Genomic DNA, 23,671 nt, shown 5'->3' on the forward strand with positions numbered 1-23,671 from the left:
AATCCAAAATGTAGTAGAACACACAAAAGAAAATCTTATCCCTGAATGTTATTCTATTTTTTATAGTTTGGTTGACTAAGGATGAATTGGTTGCCTAAGGCTGGACAGAGCTTCATTTATTCATCCTCTATCTGAGTCTGTTCTTTCAAGCATAGAGGCAGCCAGACATGAGAGAACAGCATGGAATCATTTATACTGTCCTATCTATATATTTCCTAGCAAAATCATTTTCACAACTTTCTGTACAACTACAGACTACAGACAACTGTCCATGGATAGCACAATCAGGCTTTGGAAACTGTTAGGTGCCTTCATGACACTACTTTTTGTAACATATCTCCCAAACAATTGGTTTAAATTCAACCCCTGGACCTCAGAGATTTAAAGCTGTTATCATCATGCTCCCTCCTCTCTCTGACCCCCAGGCATAAATTCTGACAAGGGGAGAATTTGGTCCTTTCTCTCTTCTCTTTAGTGAGTTTTTGCAGCACCACTAAAGCTCACCCCTCACCACTGGGGATTGGATGCTTCAGTGGATCAGAAGCAGTTACTTCAAAGGAAAATGTCACCTTAGATAGTGTTGTGCAGAGGTTGAGGATTGAATAGAACTGACAACCCAGTTTCCTTTTAAAAATGTTGAGGAGCCTTGGAGTGTTTGATTTGTTTGGCAAGAAACAAAACAAAACAAAAAACCAAAAACAAAACAAAAAGCAGAAACAAACAAACAAACAAAAATCTTTCTATGTCTCTTTCACATTTTCCTTCTATCATCTCTATTTTGTCCACACTCAGGCAAGCCCTGAAAGGCTGCTGGCTTGTCAGCTTCCTGGGAAGTAGCCACAGCCCTCTTCTCACTGTCCAGTACTATTAGAGGAAACAGAAAACCTTCCTCTCCTCCGCACTTGTCTAAATCTTTTCGGGAAGTTCTCAAACAAGTTACTAATTCACAGAACCATAAAGGTCTTATTTTCTAGCTCTAACCAGCTCATCTTGCCCCTCGATACTTCTGACAGAGGTTGCAAAAGGCTAATCGGTAGCCTTTTGCACTTAAAAAAATACTACTTGAAAAATATTTCTGGAAGGTAACTGAATTTTGCCTTTTTTGTTTGTTCTCATCTTGGTAAGCATGTTCAGCACTGGCAAGCTGGCATACCTAGAATTTGGAACACCCAGTCACCCTCCTGGTTAGGGTTGATGCATGAGAATTGCCAGATTTGTGGATTGACTTTAAATACAGAGACCCCTTTCCTTTTTTCATAAATAAACTCATCAGTCTGTCAAGCAAAGTATTGTGAGAAAAACCAGCTTTGAAAAAAGGTGGAAACAATGAAAAAATAGCCCTTAACTCAGGAATAAACACTTAAAAGGGGCAGAGAAAAGGAGTAACAAGTTGCAGGCCATAAACCATTAATTTTTTTTCTACAGGAAGGTATCATTATTACCCTTTTATAAACACAAAGGTTCCTCTCCTCCTCCCTCTGCCAGATGTCTTGGACATTGAAAAGAGAATCAAGAGTATGAGCTAATTCCCAGTGTTTTCTAAACTCATTTGTAGGTTTCTGCTCATTTGAAAGGATTGTCCATGATTTGGCAGAAAACAGTGCAAAACAAAACCCCCGAACTGAAAACTTAAGTTTTACTTTGTCTACCTGAAAACATTAGAAAACGCTCTGTAAAGTGTTTGCAGATGGATATGTGTCAGCTGTGGTGTGGTTTGAGATCCAAGTCAGATGCCACTTGTCTGTGAACAAGTCACACCGCATATCAACATTAATTTAATTATGTTAAACTTCACAGACTTCATTATATTAACCTAAAAGCCAAGGAAAACATATGCTGTTTCCTCATCCTTTAACACATTACTCATGAGTGGAAGAATTCTCAGTTTCTGTTCTGCCCAAGACCATTCAGCTCTTAATAAAAATTTTTACTTGTGTTGCAGTTCAGTTTGATTTGAAACCAACAACTGGTTCCTGTGATTCTACGTGTGAAATATAACCAGTCATAGAAGTTCTGGAACACAAAACCCTCATCTCCGCCTTGCCTTTACTTGCGCGCAGATATCTAGAGATAGGTGACAGGGCTGGAAGAACACTTACCATCACTGGAAAATCATTTCATAATCGACAAGATTCTCCTTAAAAAAAAAAAAATCAATTCCTTCTCACAGATGCTTTCCCAGCAGCTCTATGAAACTCTAAAATCATGTACAGATATTTAAATTTAATTGCTAATTACTTTAAGGGAATTCATGGAAAAGGCAAACAAAACTGTGGAATGGGTTTTGGCAGTTTCCCACTGCATTTGGATCGTTAGCGCTTCCTGCCTGAAGACCTGCGCAAACAAGCTTGGGGTGAGGGAACCCACTGGCTCCTTCCGAGGTGGGGGTTAAAAGCAAAGGGCTCCGTGGGGCTCTGCCTGCCCCTCCCCCATTCCAAGTGCTCTCGCGGTGGGAGGAACTCACATCCTTTAGAAAATGCTGTTGATAATTACAGCTTTGTAGGGCAGTGAGCTCACGCTATTACATGAGATTAGTGCTGTACTCAAGAGCTGCCAGATTGTCTCTCCCGCACAGAGACTTGCCAGCTAGGAAAATAATGGGCATATTGCCATTTTAACAGCTATCAGGAGACCCCAAGTTAGTTTTTCTTCCCTTCAGCATATTCATGTTTGTAGGATCCAACTCCAGCCTACCAGCCCAGGGCAGTGACACAAAACAAATGTCTCTTTCTCCTTTAAAACAAAGCTGCTCTTTTCCTTTTTGTTGTTCAACTAAAAGACAACAGCAAGACTATAACCTCCCTTAAAACATAAATAAATAAGGACCCAGACTGGAGTAACGTTAAGCAAGTACAAGGATCAGAAGAGGTAGATCTCTACCTCACCGGGAGGTCTTTTGCCCCCTAGGAGTTGAATAAAGCAAAGTTAAATGTACCCCCCGCAGACCGAAAACAAACGCCTATTGTGCAGCATAGCCATCTAGGGGGAGAAAAGGCATTTTAAAGTTACCAAATGTTTTGATTTCTGTAATAAGTAGTGCTCCTCACTTCCTTGCAGATAACTGGTTGACCTATGTTCTGAAAGGCTGAGGGTAACCCAGAGTGGTTACTCTGAGTTCTTTATTTTGTGAAAAGGTGGTTTCTTATCAGCATATGTTTCAAACATTTCAAACGGGTAAGCGGTCCTCTTGGGAAAGTGTTTCTATTTGTGGAGTTGGCTTTTTATACTTTGTGGTTATCTGTTTCCCCTTGGCATCGGTGGCATTTGGCTAATACTTGTAGCTTTGAGAATACGGCCATGGCACTGTCCCTTGCAGGTGATGATAGGGGTTTGCACATGGAAGTCAGCTTTTAGTACAGGTACCACATTTTATGGCTAGTCTAGGTAAGTTTTTACCTAAAAAAAAAAAACAAAAACTAAATGTGAATCACACCGCGGGCAGTAATTTGCGCACATACGTGTTTGTTTACAATCTGCCCTGTTGTAAGGATTTGAGGTGGGTATTATAGATTTGACTTTGCTTCTGATGCAGTTTCACCATTGACATAAATATAAATAATCTGATAATTTTAAAAGAAAAAATGGAGAAAAATAAACTATTGTAGATAACATTCTAGTCAGATCGAAAAATCGGATTATAGCTGCCATTACCTGTAACGGAACAGAATGCAATCACATTGTTAAATGCTGTTTAGCTGAGGTCCATCTTCTAGCAAAGTGTTCTCTTCATGCTTTCCCTCACAAAACTGAGAGAACATTTCACATATAATCATTTCATCTTGATACATGAAGTAAATAATCATGATGGGGGGGGGTATTGTAAATTCTGTTTTAAGTAACTTAGTTGGTAATTCATGATATATTAATGGAGGGATATCACCACCTAGTGGTCATATTGTATTTTGTGTTTCAAAACTTCACATACCCAGAATTCCACTTAGATCTACGAAGGAATAGTATTCCTGGTGAATTAAGTTCCTTTAGTCTTGGAGTTTAAAATATACTACATACTTATTGTGAACCTGAAAGTTAAATGTGAGATTAGATAATTTTTCAAACACAGCGTGAAGTTAACACACAGAGTCACATGCTTAGTAAAATCCTAGCAACTGAGGCAAATATTAGAGCCAACGTTTCTCATATCTTCACTTTATACACAGTAATAGAACACAGTGGAAAGTTTTCCTTGGCAACTTACATTGGTATGTGAACCTAGAGGACATTTTTGGTTTTCTTATGAAAGCTTTTCACAGAGAATTAAATTAGCAGTGTTTGGGGGGAGGGAGAGTAGGTAGAAAGCAGCGACTGGACTGTTAGATTTAGTATGTTCTCCCATCAATTACAATAAAATATTATGTTATAGGACAGCTTCACTGGGCAAATGTCAAGAATGGTTTTTACCAATGGAATGTGTGTGATTATTTAAATGTGCTTGGCAAAATCCATAATAGTTCTGAAACATAGAGACTTTAATTGGCCATTTAAGATAATTTAAATTATAGTGAATTTTAAAGACTAAAAAGTGACTGTATCTAAGCTGAAAAATTATAGCGAAAAGTGTGCATAGGTAGATGATAGCTATATAGATAGATGAAAGAAGGCCCTTGGCAGCTGCATATTCAGGATTTCAAGTTTTGCAGTTTCAGTTACACATGAGATACCCTGAAGATCCACAAGATGAAATATTTTGTACTTTTTTTTCTCAGGTACAAATTTGAAGTGTACCTAGTGGCTGGCTAGTGTGTGAGAATTGTTCAATTAGCTATCAAATCTGTCTAGTGGGTGGCTCAATTTTTGCATTTCCAGAGGTCTATTGCTGTTTATTCTGCTAAACTTTGAACCATTTTGGATCATATTTATGGTGGGAACCTACCTGCCACCAGGTGTGTGGGAATAGGGACATTTCTAAAGATCTTAGATAATTCTTCCCTAGTGCCAAGAAGTTCTGTATTTGTAGGTGTGTGTGTGTGTGTGTGTGTGTGTGTGTATGTGTGTGTGTAAGAGTGGTAAATATCACATTTGTGTCTCACAAAAAGATGAACTGCAATTTTATCTAGTGTCTGTGAAAATTCTGTTTTCTTTTTAATAGAGATGAAAAGAAATCAAGAAATTCTGAACAGAGTATCTAACTTTTAAGGAGAACTAGTTAGTGCCCAGTGATTATTCTTCATAGAGTTAATTATCAATTAAGTTTTGATAGGACCTGTTGCTTTGTAAACTTCTCCCTTTCAAGAAGCTGATAAAAGAGATTTAAAAACAAGAGTTTAATGTTCTGGGGATTCTTTCTCCACCAGAAGTTGAAACAAAGTTTTCATTTTTGAATCTTGTATTTTCAAAGTTTTCATTTTTGAATCAAATTTACAAGATTTATACAAAATTTTGACACAGAAAAACAAATACTATTTGGAATGTTGCATAGAGGGGTAAGAGTAAGTCATTCCGTGGTTGAGGAACCTTCCTTACTCCAGTTTTTCCTTTTCACCACCTAGCTGTTTGCATTTTTCTTCATAAATTGATTTGCTTACATATGTATCAAGTAGAGGACCAGCTGGGATAGGACTGTCACAGCAGTAACTGATTAATACTGGATATCCTGTTTCTTTTCTTTAACTGAGAGCCATGCTCAAAGCTGAACCCAAGCAAACTTCTTTTTTAAAGCAAAACAAAGCTTTTTTAGAAAGTTTATTTCTAAATCTTCTATATTTCTGAAACAATGGCTTTTTAACCTGAGGAAAAAAGGCAGTTTTCATCTCTGTGTAAGGAAAATGTCAATTAGTCGCATTACATTTTGCCATCAATTTCTTTTGTTCGTGCTTGTGATACTAGTTATCTGCTGAGATGTTAGCGCCATTGATCAAGGCCCTGTGGTGTGTATTTTACAGATAAAAGATCCCCTGGTATCTCTGAATGATAGTTGGGACTCCTAGAGTCCCAACTATATATAATCAGAAATTCATCTTGAAAGGATGTTAAACTCTGTCTAACTTTAGTAGATTACTTTTGAAAGATAACTTTCAAAAGCAGACACTCCACCCCCAATTCCCACCCCCAAACACACACACACTCTACCCCCCCCCCCCCCCCCCAGTGTGTTTATGGAATCCAGGGGAAGACTTGCAAAGAGCTGAGGAGAGAGAAGAGCTCCTTAGCTATGCTCCTTGACAAAAATTAGTCAAGTCCCTCTTAGGTCTGTGGAATTGAGGTCACTCTCTGAGAGTGAAGAATTTTGGCAGGCTGGGAGGTCCTGTGTTCTCCAGAAGACCTGCAGGTTAACTTTTAGCTTTTATGTTAATGTGAGACAGAAACAAATTCTTGACAATAAAATACAGATTATTTGGAACAAAATAAGCTAAGTATTTATTAGGTTTGATAGACTTTGATGAGTAACTTAATTCAGTTCTGAGTTTTCCCTCTCAGTATTAAGATTGGTTCAAATGAGTTCTCTGGTTTGTAGAGATAATTTTCATGTGAGAGAACCATGCGTAGCTTTTGGGTTTTGGCCAGGGTTTTTTGAATCATTTTATGCCTTTGGCAGCTGATGTATTCAAATCCATTTGGGGGGGAAGAAAGGGAAAACAACTGAAACGTTACAAAATCCAGTTTAATTGAAATAGTTGTCTCTTTTGGCACTTTGGTTTTTTACAGAGACAGAGAACAGTCATTTAACGGGAACTCTAGGAGCAACTTTACCATATAATAGGCAACATTAAGCAGTTTCATACTGGATACAAAATAATTATCTCTTAATAAAGTGCAAGTTTTTTATAGAACACGTAGAAAATTTTATATCTGAAGTGGCTTTCCTCTATATCAACTACTTAAGTTGTATGTCCTAATTTTCTCTGCCATCAGGAAAGAACGAAAATGCAAAGTAATTTAGAGTTCTCTTTTCAGACATAGCCTTGATATTATTCTGTTCCCTGGGGGAGGCAACGAGAGTTTGGGGTTTGGGTTGGAGAACATGAGTCTCGGAGACACAGACAAATGTGCAGAAGTCTGATCAGCATTTATTTTTGTCAATGGTTTTGAAATGAATTCTCCATAAACTGTGCTGGCTTTTTGGCATATTTCTCAGTTTGCCTGTCCAGCCCTAGAAGAGGGTTGATCTAGGGTAGATCACCCAGGATGTTTGCTTATGATTCCAAATGAGGAGGAAAAAAATCAAGATGGGAGTAGGGCATTTTTCTCTGCCCATTCTGAGAATCTACATTTCTGTGTGTATAAGACACTGTCCATTTGAGAGAGGCTCTATTACATTCTTAGAACTTGGAATTGATTTCCTGAGGAGAGATCTCTTTCTAATATTTAACTTCAGTGAAAAAATATATTATTAAACCTGAAATCAATGATTTATTTTTTTATACCCTTTACCCTGCAAGTGATATTAAAAATAAAGCTGTAAAGAATTCAGGAGGAAACAAAGAGTTATTCAGAAAACTGGAGTTTCCTTTGCTAAAGTTAGGTTGGCAATAACATGGAGCAAAATCAAAGCATCTTAGCCAAAATAAATCTGCACAATGGAGCTATCAGATATGAGGTAATAGTGTGACATGCCTGTGGGTATCCAACATTCTTGTAAAAACCACAGACCCAAAATTTGGTCCTGCACCATTAAGCCACAGTTCTGCCAAGCAACAACACAGAACGCAGGTTTTCAATCACTGTTGCAAGCCAAATGTAATTCCCACCAAAAACAATTAAATCTTTTACCAGAGGTCTGAGTCTGGGCAGCCTAAGCCCTGAGAATCACTTCAGTGGCATGGAATCTGAATCTCATTTCAGTGTGAAAATGAGGCAGTCATTGTTCAGATCAGGAGGAAAAGTCAGCTGCAAAATACATGGCAGGCCAGGAACTAGTAACTTGAAGTGATATTTGTTGAGGTTAGATTAGAAAAAGGTTAGCTAAGAAATTTATAAGTTCTTTCTGATAGCTGCATAGACCATCTAATAGTGTTCATTTTTGCTGATTAGAAAAATAATTCACGCTGTCTTTAGGGAAGTGGAAAATATAAGAATATATAGAATAAACTATTACCTCCTCATATAACTTAGATATCTGAGAGTATGTGTAAAATTTGGATCATTGCATGGTTTTCGTATTTTGCTTTTCATTGCATATTTTCTGTATTTTGCTTTTTAATTTTAACTTAAAACTTCTTTTAGTATTTTCCATTTCCCTATATATTCTTCACAGACAAGATATACAGACTATATATATATATATATATATATATTCACTCTATAGATTTTTACCCATTTGCTGCTAGTATAATTAATATTTTAGATAAATTATTGTTCACATCTCTGATTTTTTTTTAAGATATAATTTTAGAAGTGGAATTATGGGATGTAAGTGGTGGAACTTTTTGAGGTTCTTGATGTCTATCACCAACTGTTTTCCAGAATGGTTATTGTCTGTCTCATGTATCATTTGCCAACAGTGAGCAACATCTTTGATTAGAAGTAGATGTGGGGGTGCCTGATTGGCTCAGTCGGTTGAGCATCTGACTTTGGCTCAGGGTCATGAAGTCATGGCTCCTGAATTCAAGCCCCACATAGGGCTTGGTGCTGTCAGTGTGGAGCCTACTTCGGATCCTCGGTCCCTCTCTCTCTCTGCCCCTGCCTCTCTCTCCCTCTCTCTAAAAGAAATGAAACATTTAGAAGTAGATGTGGATAGGGTAGAATGCAACACACTCTGTTGTTCATTATTTATAACTATCAAATTATTTATTAAACAATACCAGTGTGTGCCAGGCATAATTCCTGGCAATGAGGATAAGTAGTAAACAAAAGAACCCCAAATTCCTGTCTTCAGTGAGCTTACATTCTATTAAGGAGAAAAAAAATACAATAAATAAATTACATAGGACATCGGAAGTTAATTATTATGAAGACAAATAAAACAAGAGATCTGGGAGTGTGTGTAGGGACAAGGACTCAGGGAGCATTACACAGTTTGCATATCCTGTGGATGTGTGGGGAAGTTATCCACCTTTGAGGACTTTTACATGTTTCCTGTAAGAGGTTAGTTAGAAAGTAACCTAGAAATGATTGAGCTCCAAAATCCGTAAGTATTTGAGGAACTCTGGAACTTTGGCTATAGGAAATATCCAATACAGATCTTTGTTAGTTTTAAGGAATTCCTATTCCTTTGCTTATTAATTTAATTTAATTTAATTTAATTTAATTTAAATTTTTATTTTGATGCTGCTTTAATAGGTCTGTTAAAGACAACTTAGTTACATATCAGCAACAGGTTGAATATGACTTTTATTTTGCTTTGTCGCTCCATTTCCTGTTTCCTTGTTTATTATCTATCTAAAAGAGTAGCAAAAGCAAAAACAACAAAAGGCTTTATGGGTGGAGGGTGAGAGATGATAAGGGAAAGGAAGTAAGCAAAGAAAAGGAAAACAGAGAAATAATTAGCAACCCCTTTTAGAGCAACTGTCAGTTCCTGACTTCAGGGAGACCTGCCAGTCAAAGGATCCTCTGATCTTCCTTCCCAAGGCCATCAAGGCAGTAACTCAGAGGTACCATTCCGGCTACTAGAGTTGGATTTCAGTCCATTTAATTTCTGGATCTCCACCAGAAAAATAAAAACACCCTTCATTCTGTGTTTTGGCAAAAACAAACAAACACAAACCACACCTTTATTAAGCTTCCCTTGGTTCTTTGCAATTTTATCACTTTTCAAAGACTCTTACATAGTGGGGATCTCCTTATCTCGATCTTAATTTTTGGCATGATTGAGGAGGATTTTAAAACAAAGCTAGGAAAAGAGATTGAAGGAAAAGTAGCAGGTCTCTTAATCTGGAGGCTTTCAAACTTTAGATCTTCTCACAAATTATTTTATCAAAGATCAAGGTTTTTACCATACTTAAAAGTTTTAAAAGCCATTTGTTTTTCTGAGAAGAAAAATCAGATATTGTCTAGTATACTTATTATACATTTTTAAAAGCTATAAAAGTAGCCACAGTGCTATTGGTTTGTTTGTTTGTTTGTTTGGCATGTTCTGAGTTGGAAACAACAGCTTTACTCTTACATACAACTCTTTTTTCTCTATCTTCCCAAATAAAATCCCTTAATTCAAGCCACAAACTTATTTTAAATTTAATTCAAGAAAAGACATAGATCTGTAGGACCAAGAAAGATAGTCATATCAGCCATTGCACACGAATCTGAATCTGTCCTTCTACCAAGTGAAGAAAGTTTGACTCTATCAGATTTGGTAGCATTAGATGTGATGTACAACATGATAGCAGGCAAAGCATATTGAAAACGTGATTCTCAAGTTGAGCCAGAAAGATACTGAACAAACTTGTCCCATATCACATTCTAGTTATCAGGAGACCCAAGGCTAGGAAATTGCTCTCTTAATTATAGTCTGAAGTTTATAATTTTTCAACAGACATAGGGACTGTGTTTTTCATACAATTATTGATGATGGAGACAACATTTTAAGGTAAGAAGAAATTGAATGTAAGCCCAAGAGCCCTGAGTGCTTAACATCTCAAAGTCCAAGTTTCTCCAAATCCTACTGGATTCTTGTAAGAGATAATGCATATCAAGTACCTAGGAAAGGGCTTCATCCATTATAGGTGCTGAATATGACAGGTGTTATTCTGATGGAAAGCAAAAGATAATTCTGGTTATAGTTCATTGCCCAGACTGGGAAATCAAAAGATACCATCTACAGATACAGTTATAAAGATAACCAATAGAGGGGTGTCTGGGTGTCTCAGTCTTTTAAGTGTCTGACTTCAACTTAGGTCATTATCTCATGGTTCTCTAGTTGGAGCCCCGTGTTGGGCTGTGTGCTGACAGCTCAGAGCCTGAAGACTGCTTCAGATTCTGTCTCTCCCTCTCTCTGCCCCTCTCCCACGCATATTCTGTCTCTCCCTGTCTCTCAAAAAATAAACATTAAAAATAATTTTTTTAATTAAAAAAGAAGAAAATCAATAGAAAAACATAAAAGAAAAACAAATATATTTTTATAGTAAGATATATATATGACTTTTTATTATTTTTTAATGTTTATTTATTTATTTTTGAGAGTGAGAGACAGCACAAGAAGGGGAGGGGCAGAGAGACACAGAATATGAAGCAGAGCCCCATGAGGAGCTCAAACCCACTCACCATGAGATCATGACCCGAGCCAAAGTCAGACACTTAAATGACTGAGCCACCCAGATGCTTAAATGACTGAGCCACTCAGACGCTCCTAGCAAGATATATTTTTAACAGTTTGTCTTTTGTATCAATATGCTTAAATGTGGTCAGTGTTCCAATTGAGAGAAAACAACTTCCAGATTTATATTGTAAAGCAAAACTTAACTTATAGTGCATATAAGAACCACATCTAAAGCAGAATTATTCAGGGGTCACCTAGGTGGCTCTATCGGTTAAGCTTCTGACTCTTGATTTTGGCTCAGGTCATGATCTCATGGTTTGTAGGAATGAGCTGTGCATCAGACTCCACACTGTTAGTGTGCAGCCTACTAGAGATTCTCTCTCTGCCTCTCTGTCTCTGTCTCTGTCTCTCTCTCTGTCTCTCTCAAAATAAATAAAAATAAATGAATAAGTAAGAACTTTAATAAAAAAATAAAACAAAATTACTAAGGAAGGTTGAATATGAAATGATGGAAACATGTATATTGGGTAAGTATAAAAAATAAATTAGCAAATGTCTCAATTTTTCTTAACCAAATAAATGAATTTAGATAAAACCAATCACATTAAATAAGGCAAGAAAACATACTTTATAGTGGCAAAGAGGTAAAAGAAAAAATACAAATTTTATTGTACTGTCATTATAATTACATAAAATTACATGTGCCCATAAGGGCTGGGAGAAAACATGACAGAGTGATGAGATTATGGGTTTTTTTTTCTCTGCTTCCACTCCCATTAATATTGTTACACTTAATAATAATAACATGATCAAATTTCTTAAGTCAAGCATTCATTACATATTTAGAAATGTAGGATATCTAGAACAAAATTTCTCAGACGTATCTCATTGTCAAAGGAAAAAAAAAAATACACGTTTGCTGAAGAGAGACTTTGAAATACGTATATTTTCCACTCAGAGTGTAAAAGCTTTTTTCTTTATCATTAAAATAATTTCAGTTAGATAGTTCAACAAAAGCTGTTGAGTCATTCTAATTCCATTGCAATGTAATGGCTCTGTTGCTCTTATCATTTGTTACTTTTCGACTATCAAGTAGTTAATTCTGTTCTTCCTCCATTTTTACAGCAATATGAGAACTGGAGGCCCAACCAGCCAGACAGCTTCTTTTCTGCTGGAGAAGATTGTGTTGTAATCATTTGGCATGAGAACGGCCAGTGGAATGATGTTCCCTGCAATTATCATCTCACCTATACCTGCAAGAAAGGAACAGGTAATGATCAATTAATAACGCATACCTAATCTGCATTTCAATTATCAAGCAAATTCAAGATGAATAAACTTCATTATTCCAAGACACAAACTGGATGTCATATATGGCATCTCTTGCTGCTTATGGAATATTTCACTCCTCCAATACATTTGCAAAATTCATTTTCGGTAATGTCTTTACCTTAGATTTCAGATGCTTAAGATAACAATGTCATATTCGTATTGCAAAAAACTACCTGGCAGTATCTTTAAGAAAAACAAAGTACCAGTCCAAGAGTCTGTCCACCTGTTTATTCTTTTTTTTTTTTTAATTTTTTTTTCAACGTTTTTTATTTATTTTTGGGACAGAGAGAGACATAGCATGAACGGGGGAGGGGCAGAGAGAGAGGGAGACACAGAATCGGAAACAGGCTCCAGGCTCCGAGCCATCAGCCCAGAGCCTGACGCGGGGCTCGAACTCACGGAGAGTGAGATCGTGACCTGGCTGAAGTCGGACGCTTAACCGACTGCGCCACCCAGGCACCCCTACCTGTTTATTCTGATGAGAACTTACAAAAAAAAAAAAAAAAGTCAACATCTAAGAATCGGGTTATGTCATGAAATAATCTGGATTTTTTTACTCTGGTAGAAAAATAAGAACTGGTACCATTTGGTCCATGTTGGAACGTGTCAGTGGTTTGAAGTTCTGGGGCTTAAAAACCATTGCCCTCCCTCACTAGGGATGTTCCCTCATTTTGTAGGCATTTGAAGTTTATAATCATTTCTGTAGGAGCTCATTATGTGTTTATAAACAATAGAACAAAAACAGCGTCACTCTTGTTGAATACCTTCAACGTCTGCTAAAATAAAAACATTTGTGATGTAAGCTCTGTAGCAAGCATTGCTTAGTCAACATTAAACAGATAAAATTAAGAACACTGATTTTAGAAAGTGTTTATTATTGACCAATATGTTTGAATTTCTGAGGCACACTGTATAGACGTCCTCCTTTAAAAAAAGAGGAATTCCATAAAAATTTTTTAACCTTTCACAATTGATAATGGTGTTAGAATATGAAAATTTAGCCTCTAGACCTAGAATTTTTCATCAAGTAAGAGTACAATTGCAAAATATAAAATTCATTGGATTCATTTGTCTTTGGATATAAAAGTAGTAAACTAAAAATACACACTCTGCAGATATTTTAGGAACAACTTAAACCCCGATACTAAGAAATTCTATCAGAAGAAAGAAAACACTGAGATACACAGAGCTCAGATGAAACTCAGCTGTCAGCCTTGTCACTCTCTCTGCTATTGTCTTATCTAAAGTCAAATTTATTCTGACTATCCTTTCTGTCTGAGCAGCTTCCCTGGCTTTGTGCATTACTTCAGCACTTCTGCCATGGGACTCGTGAAAATAGCAAATCAGGTATTTGCTCTTTTCCCTGTTTCTAGTGTAAGAAGTCTTTAATGAACTGTTTGTCTTTCTCTGAATGTCATGTTTGCCTTCTTAAGTCTCCAAATGTTCCTTGGAGTCATGCCTTTCCCTTTGTGATCCAAGCATTCTTGTATGCCCCATATTATTTTTTCCTAAAGCAGGGTTTCTCAACAGCAGCACTGTTAATATTTTGGCCCAGGTAATGCTTAGTTGTGGGGGCTGTCCTGTGCATTGCAAATGTGTAGCAGCGTTCTTGCCCTCCATGCAATGAATGCCTGGAACGTTCTTCTCCATGCCCCCATCCTCCTCCTTTGTTTTGTAATAACCATCAGCGTCACTAGACCATGCCACCTATCCCTGGGGAGGGAGGGAGAGGGAGAAAACTGCCCCAGTTTGAGGACCACTGCCCTATAGCTACACAGGCTTTACAAAAACAGCATCCTGGTTTACATTTCCAGATGGGGAAAGAGATTTGTAAGACGTTGGTTCTACTTGATTAAGGTAGAAAACCAAACCAAACAGAAAGATTCCTGTATTTTGTCACTCTTTTGTCTGATTTTTATTCATATAGACTTAACTCTTTGTTAATCAAATACTCTGGGGAATTTTATAAATGTCTACAGACTTTTATAAAAGACTCATTTCTCCTTTCACATGTTTTAGACATCCTTAAACATACAGACCTAAATAATTATACTTTTAATTAAATATGTGTGAAGATGATTATAATATGTGTATATAAAAGCCATTATTTCCAATTTTACTGAGAGTTAACTGACATACATCACTGTATAAGTTTAAGGCATACAGCATGATGGTTTGATTTACATAAATTGTGAAAATGATTGCCACAGTAGGTTCAGCTAACATTCATCTTCTCACATAGATAAAAGAAAAAGAAAAGAAAGAAAAAAGAATAAAGGGAAAACATTTTTTTTCTTGTGATGAAAACTATTACGATTTACTGTCAACTTTCCTGTATATCATACAGCATTGTTAGCCATAGTCATTGTGTTACATTACATCCTATTACTTATGTATCTTAAAGCTGGAAGTTCGTACATTTTGACCACTTTCTATGAGTCTGTTTGTTTTTTTGTTTTAGATTCCACATATTTAGAGTTAGATTTTAGATTTGCTTTAGATTCCACATGTAAGTATTTGTCTTTCTCTGTCTGAATTACTTTACTTTGTATAATGCTCTAAAGGCCCATTTGTGTTGTCTCCAATGGTAGGATTTTCTCATTTTTTATGGCTGAATAATATTCCATTATATGTATGTATATATACCCACAACTTCTTTATCTGTTCATCCATTGATGGACACTCAGTTGTTTCCGTGTCTTGGCCATTGTAAATAATACTGCAATGAACATGAGGGTGCAGATACCTTTTTGAATTAGTGTTTTTGTTACCTGTGGATATATTCCCAGAAGCAGAATTACTGGATATATGGCAGTTCTATTTTAATTTTTTAAGGATCCCTCAAACTTCCCTGCTACTTTTCTAGTAGCTGTACTAATTTACAATCCCACAATGGTTCCCCTTTCTCCACATCCTCACCAGTATTTATCTCTTGTTTTTTTTTTTTTTTTGATGATGGCCTTTCCAATAGGCGTGAGGTGATACGTCACTGTGATTTTAATTTGCATTTCCCTAATGACTACTGATCTTGAACATCTTTTCATGTACCTCTTGGCCTTTGTGTATATTCATTGAAGAAAGTCTTTTTGGACCCTTTGCCCATTTTTTTAATTGGGTTATTTGGAGTTGCCGCTGCCCTTCTGGTCTGAGGGGCTGGAAGACACTGTCTGCAACAGATGAGGCTGTGACTCAGCACCTTGCCTGGGTGTGAGCAAACCAAGCTCTAGAGCTGGCAAATCTCCTCATTTGAGGATCTGAATCAGGAAGATATGTTCCCTGGTCAGAGTGCACTTCTGACTTGGCTCTGCAGATAAGCAATGCTGCTGGCTGGGATTACTACTTAGGCACTGCAGGTATGAATTTGGTCTACGAAGATTCATGTGCTGGTTGTTTCAGACCCCTCCCCCTCTTTGGAGTCATAGTCAGATTCCTCGTGGCTGAGTCCCAAAGATTCCCCTGTAATACCCGTGGTGCAACATCAGAGTAGGGCTCCCACAAAGCATCCCACAATGCTGGGGAAGCTGGTTTTCTTCCTGGCGTTCTTTTTTCCAACTGGAAGAACCTGAGGCTCAGAGAACACCTCTTCACATGATGCTGCACACTCCTGGTGGAGGAGCAAAGTGGTCAATGTTTAGCCATTCTCTTATCCTGCTAATGGAGTCTGTCTTCGTCTCTGGGCTGCAGGGGAGTGCTTTAACCTCCCCTCCATGTTCAAGGATTCTCTCAGTAGTGTCTTGTTCTTGAATAGATGCTAGTTGTTCTTGGAATCATCACTTTTTAGAGAACACCTCAGTGCATACTATCCACACATCTTTGGATCATTTTGCAGATTCCTTACAGTCCCATCTGTTTACTTCCCAATTCCAACCATAGATAATGACTTCATTCTCTTATTTTCCTCTTTAGTATTATCACATGTGCTCGTATTTGTAAATGACAAATTGTTTAGTTTTGCACATTTTTGAACTTCAAGTGGAATCATATTGTATGTATTTTGTGACTTGCTTGTTTTGTTCAGCGTTATTTGTGAGATTTATCCATGTTGATACATTTAGCTGTATTTCTTCATTTTGCTGCTTATAGTATTTTATGTATAACTAACTATATAACATTTTATTTACCAGTTCTCCTGTCAGTAGACATTTAGGTTATATTGAGTGTTTTTGCTATTATAGACAACATTTCTATAAATATTCTTCAATTTGTTCCAGGTAGACCTCTGTGAGTTTCCATAGGGTATTTTTCCAGGAGTGACATTGCTGAGTCTTAGGATTTATGTGCCATCAAATTTATTACAAAATGCCAAATTATTTTCCAAACTAGTTTTCCAATTTGCACCTTCCACCAGGAATATGTGAGAGGTCCTGTTACCCCACATCTTCTTTAACATTTGATATTATTGGACTTTGAGATTTTTGCCAATCTGGTGGGTATAAAATGTTATCTCTTGTGATTTAATTTGTGTTTACTTGGATACTTTTCCCTGAATATCATTTCATATACTTATATGGCATTCACTTGTAGCTCTTTTGTAAAGGTTCTATTCATGTTTGTTCCTTATTTTTAAAAATTGATTGCTTCTCTTTTTTATATTGATTCATAGGAGTCATTTTTATATCCTGTTTTGTAATCCCTTGGCAATTTTATCTGTTGCAAATATCTTCTCCCAGTTTGTAGACTGTTTTTACTCCTACCCTGTGGTATTTATTGATGAACAGAATTCTTCCTTTTGTTGCATTTTTCTTTATGGTTCAAAACTTTCTGTGTCTTAAGAAATCTTTACCTACCCTAAAGTCAGAAAGATAGTCTACACTGTTTTCTAAATGTTTTAAGGTTTTTGCTTTTTATATTTTTGTATTTAAACCATCCAAAATTAATTTCCCATGTATTCCCTGAGGTAGGGAATGAAGTTCACTTTTATCCATATGAATACCCAATGTCCAAGTGAAAAAACTACCTTTTCTCCACTGTTCTGCCATGTTGCTTCTGTCAAGTATTGAGCCTATATGTGTGGATCCATTTCTGGTCTATTTGCCTGTCCTTCCCAATACCGTACTCATTGAATTATTTTAGCCATATTATAAGTCCTCATCTATAAATAGCTTTGAAAGAAATCTGTATATTGACAATGACAACTTTTAATTTGTCAGCATACCACAGAATCAAGTGTAAATGAATTATATAATTGATAGCTTTTAACCTTAACCTCACAAACCCATTAGTTCCAACTGAAGGCATATAATAAATAAAAACTTTAAGTTACTGATGGAGACAACACCAATAAGCCACATGTTGGCATGAGACAGGTGCTTTTTAATTTGGTAGTGGCCCTTCCAGATGGGTAGAATGAATATATGATCATTTAGCCTAGTGGTTCCTTACTAAAACACAGTTAACGGTGATATAATCTGAGATTGAAACTAGGCACAGAGTCTCAGTATTTAGCTTTTGCTCTTGAAAAATTTCAATTCTTCAATTCTAAATGATTGCCTTTGCTGAAGGTGCTTGATTGGGTACCGTAAAAAAGGAAAGAAAGAAAAAGATTCATACTAATAGAAATATTTAGATTATTTGGCAATAACCCAATTTACTTTTCTTCAGTTGCTTGCGGCCAGCCCCCTGTTGTAGAAAATGCCAAGACCTTTGGAAAGATGAAACCTCGTTATGAAATCAACTCCCTGATTAGATATCACTGCAAAGATGGTTTCATTCAACGCCACCTTCCAACTATCCGTTGCCTAGGAAATGGAAGATGGGCTATGCCTAAAATTACCTGCATGAACCGTAAGTGGTACTTTAGAAAGAATGGACAACCGTGCTCTAACAGCTACTAGACACCCTCATTTTACAGCTACGGTATTGGTAGTTTAGGGTATGGAGCAAGTAATATTGTTGTGTTTTCTTTCTTTCTTTCTTTCCTTCCATGTAGCATCTGCATACCAAAGGACTTACTCTAAGAAATACTTTAAAAATTCCTCATCAGCAAAGGACAATTCAATAAATACATCAAAACATGATCACCGTTGGAGCCGGAGGTGGCAGGAGTCCAGGCGCTGACCCCCCAAATGGCGAACATGTGTTTTCATCATTGCAGCCAAAGTCCTAACTTCCTGTGCCTTTCCTATCACCTCGAGAAGTATTATCAGTTGGTTTGGATTTTTGGACCACCGTCCAGTCATTTGGGGTTGCTGCGCTCCCAAAACATTTTAAATGAAAGTATTGACATTCAATAAGAAGGCTAACAACATGAAAGAAAATGAGGGCAGAAAGTAACCGTTTCCAGCCTATCTAATTTCTTTAGTTTTCTATTCGCCTCCAGTGCAGACCATTTTATAGTGTATACCAGCATACTGTACTATTTAAAAAGCTCAATTTCAGCACCAATGGCAATGTAAATAAGATGATTTAATGTTGATTTTAATCCTGTATATAAAATAAAAAAGTCACACTGAGTTTGGGCATATTTAATGATGATTATGGAGCCTCAGAGGTCTTTAATCATTGGTTCGGCTGCTTTTTGTAGTTTGTTTAGGCTGGAAATGGTTTCATTTGCCCTTTGTCAGCAAGACCGAGGACGGCTTTTCCTAGACAACTAACAAACACAAGGTCTTATAGGTCACTGCACCACGTCAGCCTGAAGTGCAGTTTGCTTCCAAGTGGTGCTGAAGCCTGGCTAATAGGATCCTGACAGAACTAGGGACTGCACCGTGGAACTCCTCTTTGCTGCATTCCTTTCTCTTCACTTACACGAAAGGCCTGAATGGAGGACTTTTCTGGGACCAAGAGCATTTTTTAGGGGTCAAAGTGCTAATTATTAACTCAACCAGGTCTCCTTTTTAATGGCTTTCATAACACTAACTTACAAGGTTACAGATCAACACATTTCAAATGGATACAGACCTAAGGGTTATGGAGGGGGGGTGGGGATTGTTAAAACAACAACACGCATTCAAAGAAAGAAATTTTGTATATATAACCATTTTAATCTTTTATAAAGTTTTGAATGTTCATGTATGAATGCTGCAGCTGTGAAGCATACATAAATAAATGAAGTAAGCCATACTGATTTAATTTATTGGATGTTATTTTCCCCCAAACCTGAAAATTGACATTAGTGTGCTAGTTATTTTTCAGTGTTAACCTTTATGCTTCCCTCACACAGTTTGGGGCCATATAATCTAGGTATTTTGTCCCTGATTAAATAATGTGATGGATAGAATGCATCCAGTGTTTATTATGAAAAGAGTGGAAAATGTATAGCTTTCAGCAAATGGTGTTTGCCCATTCTAAGCAAGGAGCTACAGAGAGAGTGTGGGCATTTCTTCCTATTAGGTGGAGTGTACATGTTGACATTTCTCCCTGTTTCTTCCCACTGTGTTTTCTCCCCTTTATTTGAATAAAGTGACTGCTGAAGATGAATTTGAATCATTATCCACTTAATTTAATGTTTAAAGAAAAACCTGTAGTGGAAAGAAAGCATTTAGGAGTCATTCCCTAATTTCAGTTAGAACAACCTTGAGGAGAATAGACAACAAATAAAATGCAAAATGAGCAGACCCAACATGGATTCTTGTTCGCGAAACCTCCTTTGGCTCAGAAGGAACAACAGTAGCTACCATCATTCTCTGTGGCTTTAAGTAAGTTCCTTGGTTGTCACACTAAGTGTGATCCACCTTTAGGTGTTCCAGAGCACAGAATGACAGTGTCGACCTATTAGGTTTTAATTTTCCTCTTTCTTTGCAATGCACACAATACGTTCCTGTATTTATATTATAATATGTATAGTGTAAAATGTGAATGACTGTTGTTGTTTTTTTTTCTTTCTTTCTTTCTTTTTTTTTTTTTTTTGTGAATGAAAATCTAAAATCTTTGTAACTTTTTATACCTGCTTTTGTTTCACCAAAGAAACCTAAAATCCTTCTTTTACTATATTGTGACTGGTCTGGTTATTTACAACTTTAAATGCACCAACATTTTTACACCCTAGTTCCATCACAAAGTTCAAGCTGCTGGCTTGGATGAACTGATTTTGTGGCTAGCAGAGAAGTGATTATATATGTACCTGTGAAAATTCAGATAGTAATGCTGATAGTGTTTACATCTACACAGTTACCCATTAATCTCAAATGTGAAAGATGCATTCAATAGGAAAAGTGATAGCTCATGTTTACAGAATGCTTCCTATGAACCAGGCCAAGTGCATCATCTCCCAGCAGCCTGTGAGAGCAGTGCTGTTACTGACTGATGAATGAGGGATAGGCCGTAGAGAACTCAAGTCCTTTGTCCAAAGTCCCATAATTAATTTGTAGTGAATGCAGGTCACTTCCAGAGTCTGCATGATATTCTCAAGAAAAAGGTAAAATATTATGTTCCAATTATTATATGTTTAGGAGGTTAAATTACTGGCTAGAAGATCCTATCTAAAAAGTGATCAGAAGATTTCAAAAGCATCAAGTTTTTATCCACACAGACATCCATCCATTTCTTCATTTTTCATTCATTCACTATTAAGTCATTACTATGTGTCAGGCACTGTCCTGGGCCCTGGAGACTCAGCAGTGAATGAACTAGACAGAGCTCTGCCCACGTAAAGCTTTTTATGCAGGGTACATCCCATGGGGATTATTTTAGAGCTTTGTTCTATTCGATAAATTTATGGATAATTTGGAATAACAAATCCATGATATGTTCTGCAGTTGTAGCAAAGATATCAGGAAGGACAAAGGTGAGTTCAAAATTATTTTGAGGTCTCTTTCTTGGAATGTCAAAAATATATGGGAATTGGGCATGAATAGAATCTCTTCTCCTTGCTGATCTTGTCCTTATAATGTGCAATGCAGTCTGTCATATCTTTTACCCAGAACTTTAAACAGAAATTACCCTGGAGAGTAGATATGATTTGCATTACTTGTGCATGTACACCCTTATTAGATGTTTATAAGCCCATCGGGTATATTTTTATTGATCTAGGTGCAAATAATGGGGTCTGTAGGATGTTCAATTACCCAGAATATTTGGATGGAAGTTTGAGGATATTTGTACCACTCAAAGTCAGCTAGAGGTGGTTTTCTGTTTCTAAAGTCTAGGTTACATATCAGGAGGAAGAATATGCCCCTACCTCTGGGGGCTATTAAGAATAGGTAATCTTCCAGAGTAGCTGAAATGGAAAAGAAGTAAGAGATTATATAGGGAGGGATATATCATTTTAATGTGATACAAAGTAGACCTTTTCTGATCTTAAGTGAATTTTCAATACAGTACAGGAAATAGGAACTGGGTTAGCCTTGAGCTAATGTCCAAAAGCCATATATCATGTAAAATAAAGTTATGGAGTTTGGAAATAGAAAAACAAATGTAATAGGTTCTGAGTAGATTTTATGCATAACCTGACCATGAATGTCTCCCAAGAAAATGATCTAAACAGGGTATATATTTTAGAAGAAGGCAAATATGTCATTATCAAGTGGCTAAAGACTCAACGATGTCAATGTTTTGTAATGTGTTTCTTTTTTGTGTTTCCTAATATAAATGCAATGAAATCATTTTTGAAGAGAAATGCCCACAGCAATGTTTTATGCTGATATTTGTACTTCTTTCTTTCTTTCTTTGTTTCTTTCTTTCTTTCTTATGCTGCAATTTCCATTTGCTAAACAAAACAGAATTCACCAAAATGATTCTGTTCTAAAACAAGTCTGGGGCACCTGGGTGGCTCAGTCTGTTGGGCTTCTAAAATCGGCTCAGGTCATGATCTCACAGTTCATGGGTTCGAGCCCCACGTCAGGCTCTGTGCTGACAGCTCAGAGCCTGGAGCCTGCTTCAGATTCTGTGTCTCCCTCTCTCTGCCTCTCCCCTGCTTATACTCTGTCTCAAAATAAATAAACGTTAAAAAAATTGTAAAACAAGTCTAAATAGAAAGTTGTTAAAGGTTGTTGAGTGAGTCACTCAAGATTGTATAATCTTTTTTCCCATTATCACTCATTTCTGTATGTTTGGATCCCAGCTGGACAAGAAAGAGCAAATGCCAAACAAGAACAGAAATGGGTTTTGTTGAGGTGTTTACAGAACAAGCAAAGCTTGTGCTTTCGTTAAAATTTAATGCAGAGTCCTGTCTGAGCCTATCACATGATCCCTGCTGAAGATTAAAGTTTACTGCCTTAAAGCAGGAAATCTTAAATGATTTTTGATAGTGTTTAAAATAAAAATTTAAAACTTACATGCCCATCACATTTTAAGTTGTCAACAAAAACATTTTCATCATAAAGTCAAATAGTCGTAAAGGATGTTATATTTGGCATATTTTAAATATTGCCATTCTAAAATAAACAAGTAACATTACTCTTTTAAATATATTTAGTGGAATCTAAATACCATAGTGGTTTCATACCTATGATTATCCATTTAAAACATGCTTGAAGATTGCTTTTAACAATCAGGCATTTTATATTTTTCTTTTCTTGTTTTTGGACTTGTTTTCTTATTTCAGTTTCCCCCTTGGAATTTTATCCAAATATATATTTATGTGCTTGGTAATCTTCTACTGACTTAGCTATCAAACATATATACATCAAAATTTATATTTAAAAGTTAATTAATTTTTCTTGTGAACATAAAGGTATAAAAGTTTAAAATCTTCTCTTGTATTATCATTATAATTTTCTTATATACAATTGATCAAAACAATATTACGCTCTTACAAAACTTAAAAGATAATTATACAAGTTGTAGAATTTTATTAGAAATATATCTCAATGAGATGATCAGAGCTGTTTTTCCCAGTTCACAATTCTGTGAGTAAATATTCTTAAAAATTAGAATGTGCCATGGCTTAGCATCAATTCTATTCCTATTTTATTTTTTATAGATTTAAACATTGAGAAACTTGTTGTCATAGAAGGAAATGATAGAAATCATAATTTTATTATGCAATGCTACTATTTTTTTACCTCTTTCTGAATTATATGCCAAAAATCACATAGTGGTCTATCAAAATTATTTTCAATTGCCCTTCAGCTGACATCTCAATGAAGTCTTTCTTTTTCTTTTCTTTTTTTTTTTTAGCGTTTATTTATTTTTGAGAGAGAGATAAAGACAGAGCATGAGTTGGGGGATGTCAGAGAGAGAGAGGGAGACGCAGAATCAGAAGCAGGCTCCAGGCTATGAGCTATCAGCACAGAGCCTGACATGGGGCTTGATCCCATGGACCACGAG

At 36.5% G+C, this 23,671-nt stretch overlaps 1 protein-coding gene across 3 annotated transcripts in view; it reads left to right on the plus strand.

Moving 5' to 3' along the window:
• VCAN (versican) overlaps positions 1–23,671 on the plus strand; it is a 119,840-nt gene that overhangs the window by 90,190 nt on the left and 5,979 nt on the right. For 2 of the 3 annotated variants that reach the window (XM_042942874.1, XM_042942889.1), the window contains 3 exons: positions 12,257–12,401; positions 18,065–18,247; positions 18,393–19,534. In XM_042942874.1, coding sequence (XP_042798808.1) covers positions 12,257–12,401; positions 18,065–18,247; positions 18,393–18,520 — 456 coding nt within the window. In that variant the 3' untranslated portion in view covers positions 18,521–19,534. Of the gene's footprint in view, positions 1–12,256; positions 12,402–18,064; positions 18,248–18,392; positions 19,535–23,671 lie in introns of those variants that run through there. The other variant, XM_042942886.1, reaches the window with a different exon arrangement.

Source organism: Panthera leo, chromosome A1, assembly GCF_018350215.1.
Source record: "Panthera leo isolate Ple1 chromosome A1, P.leo_Ple1_pat1.1, whole genome shotgun sequence".
Lineage (NCBI taxonomy): Eukaryota > Metazoa > Chordata > Mammalia > Carnivora > Felidae > Panthera > Panthera leo.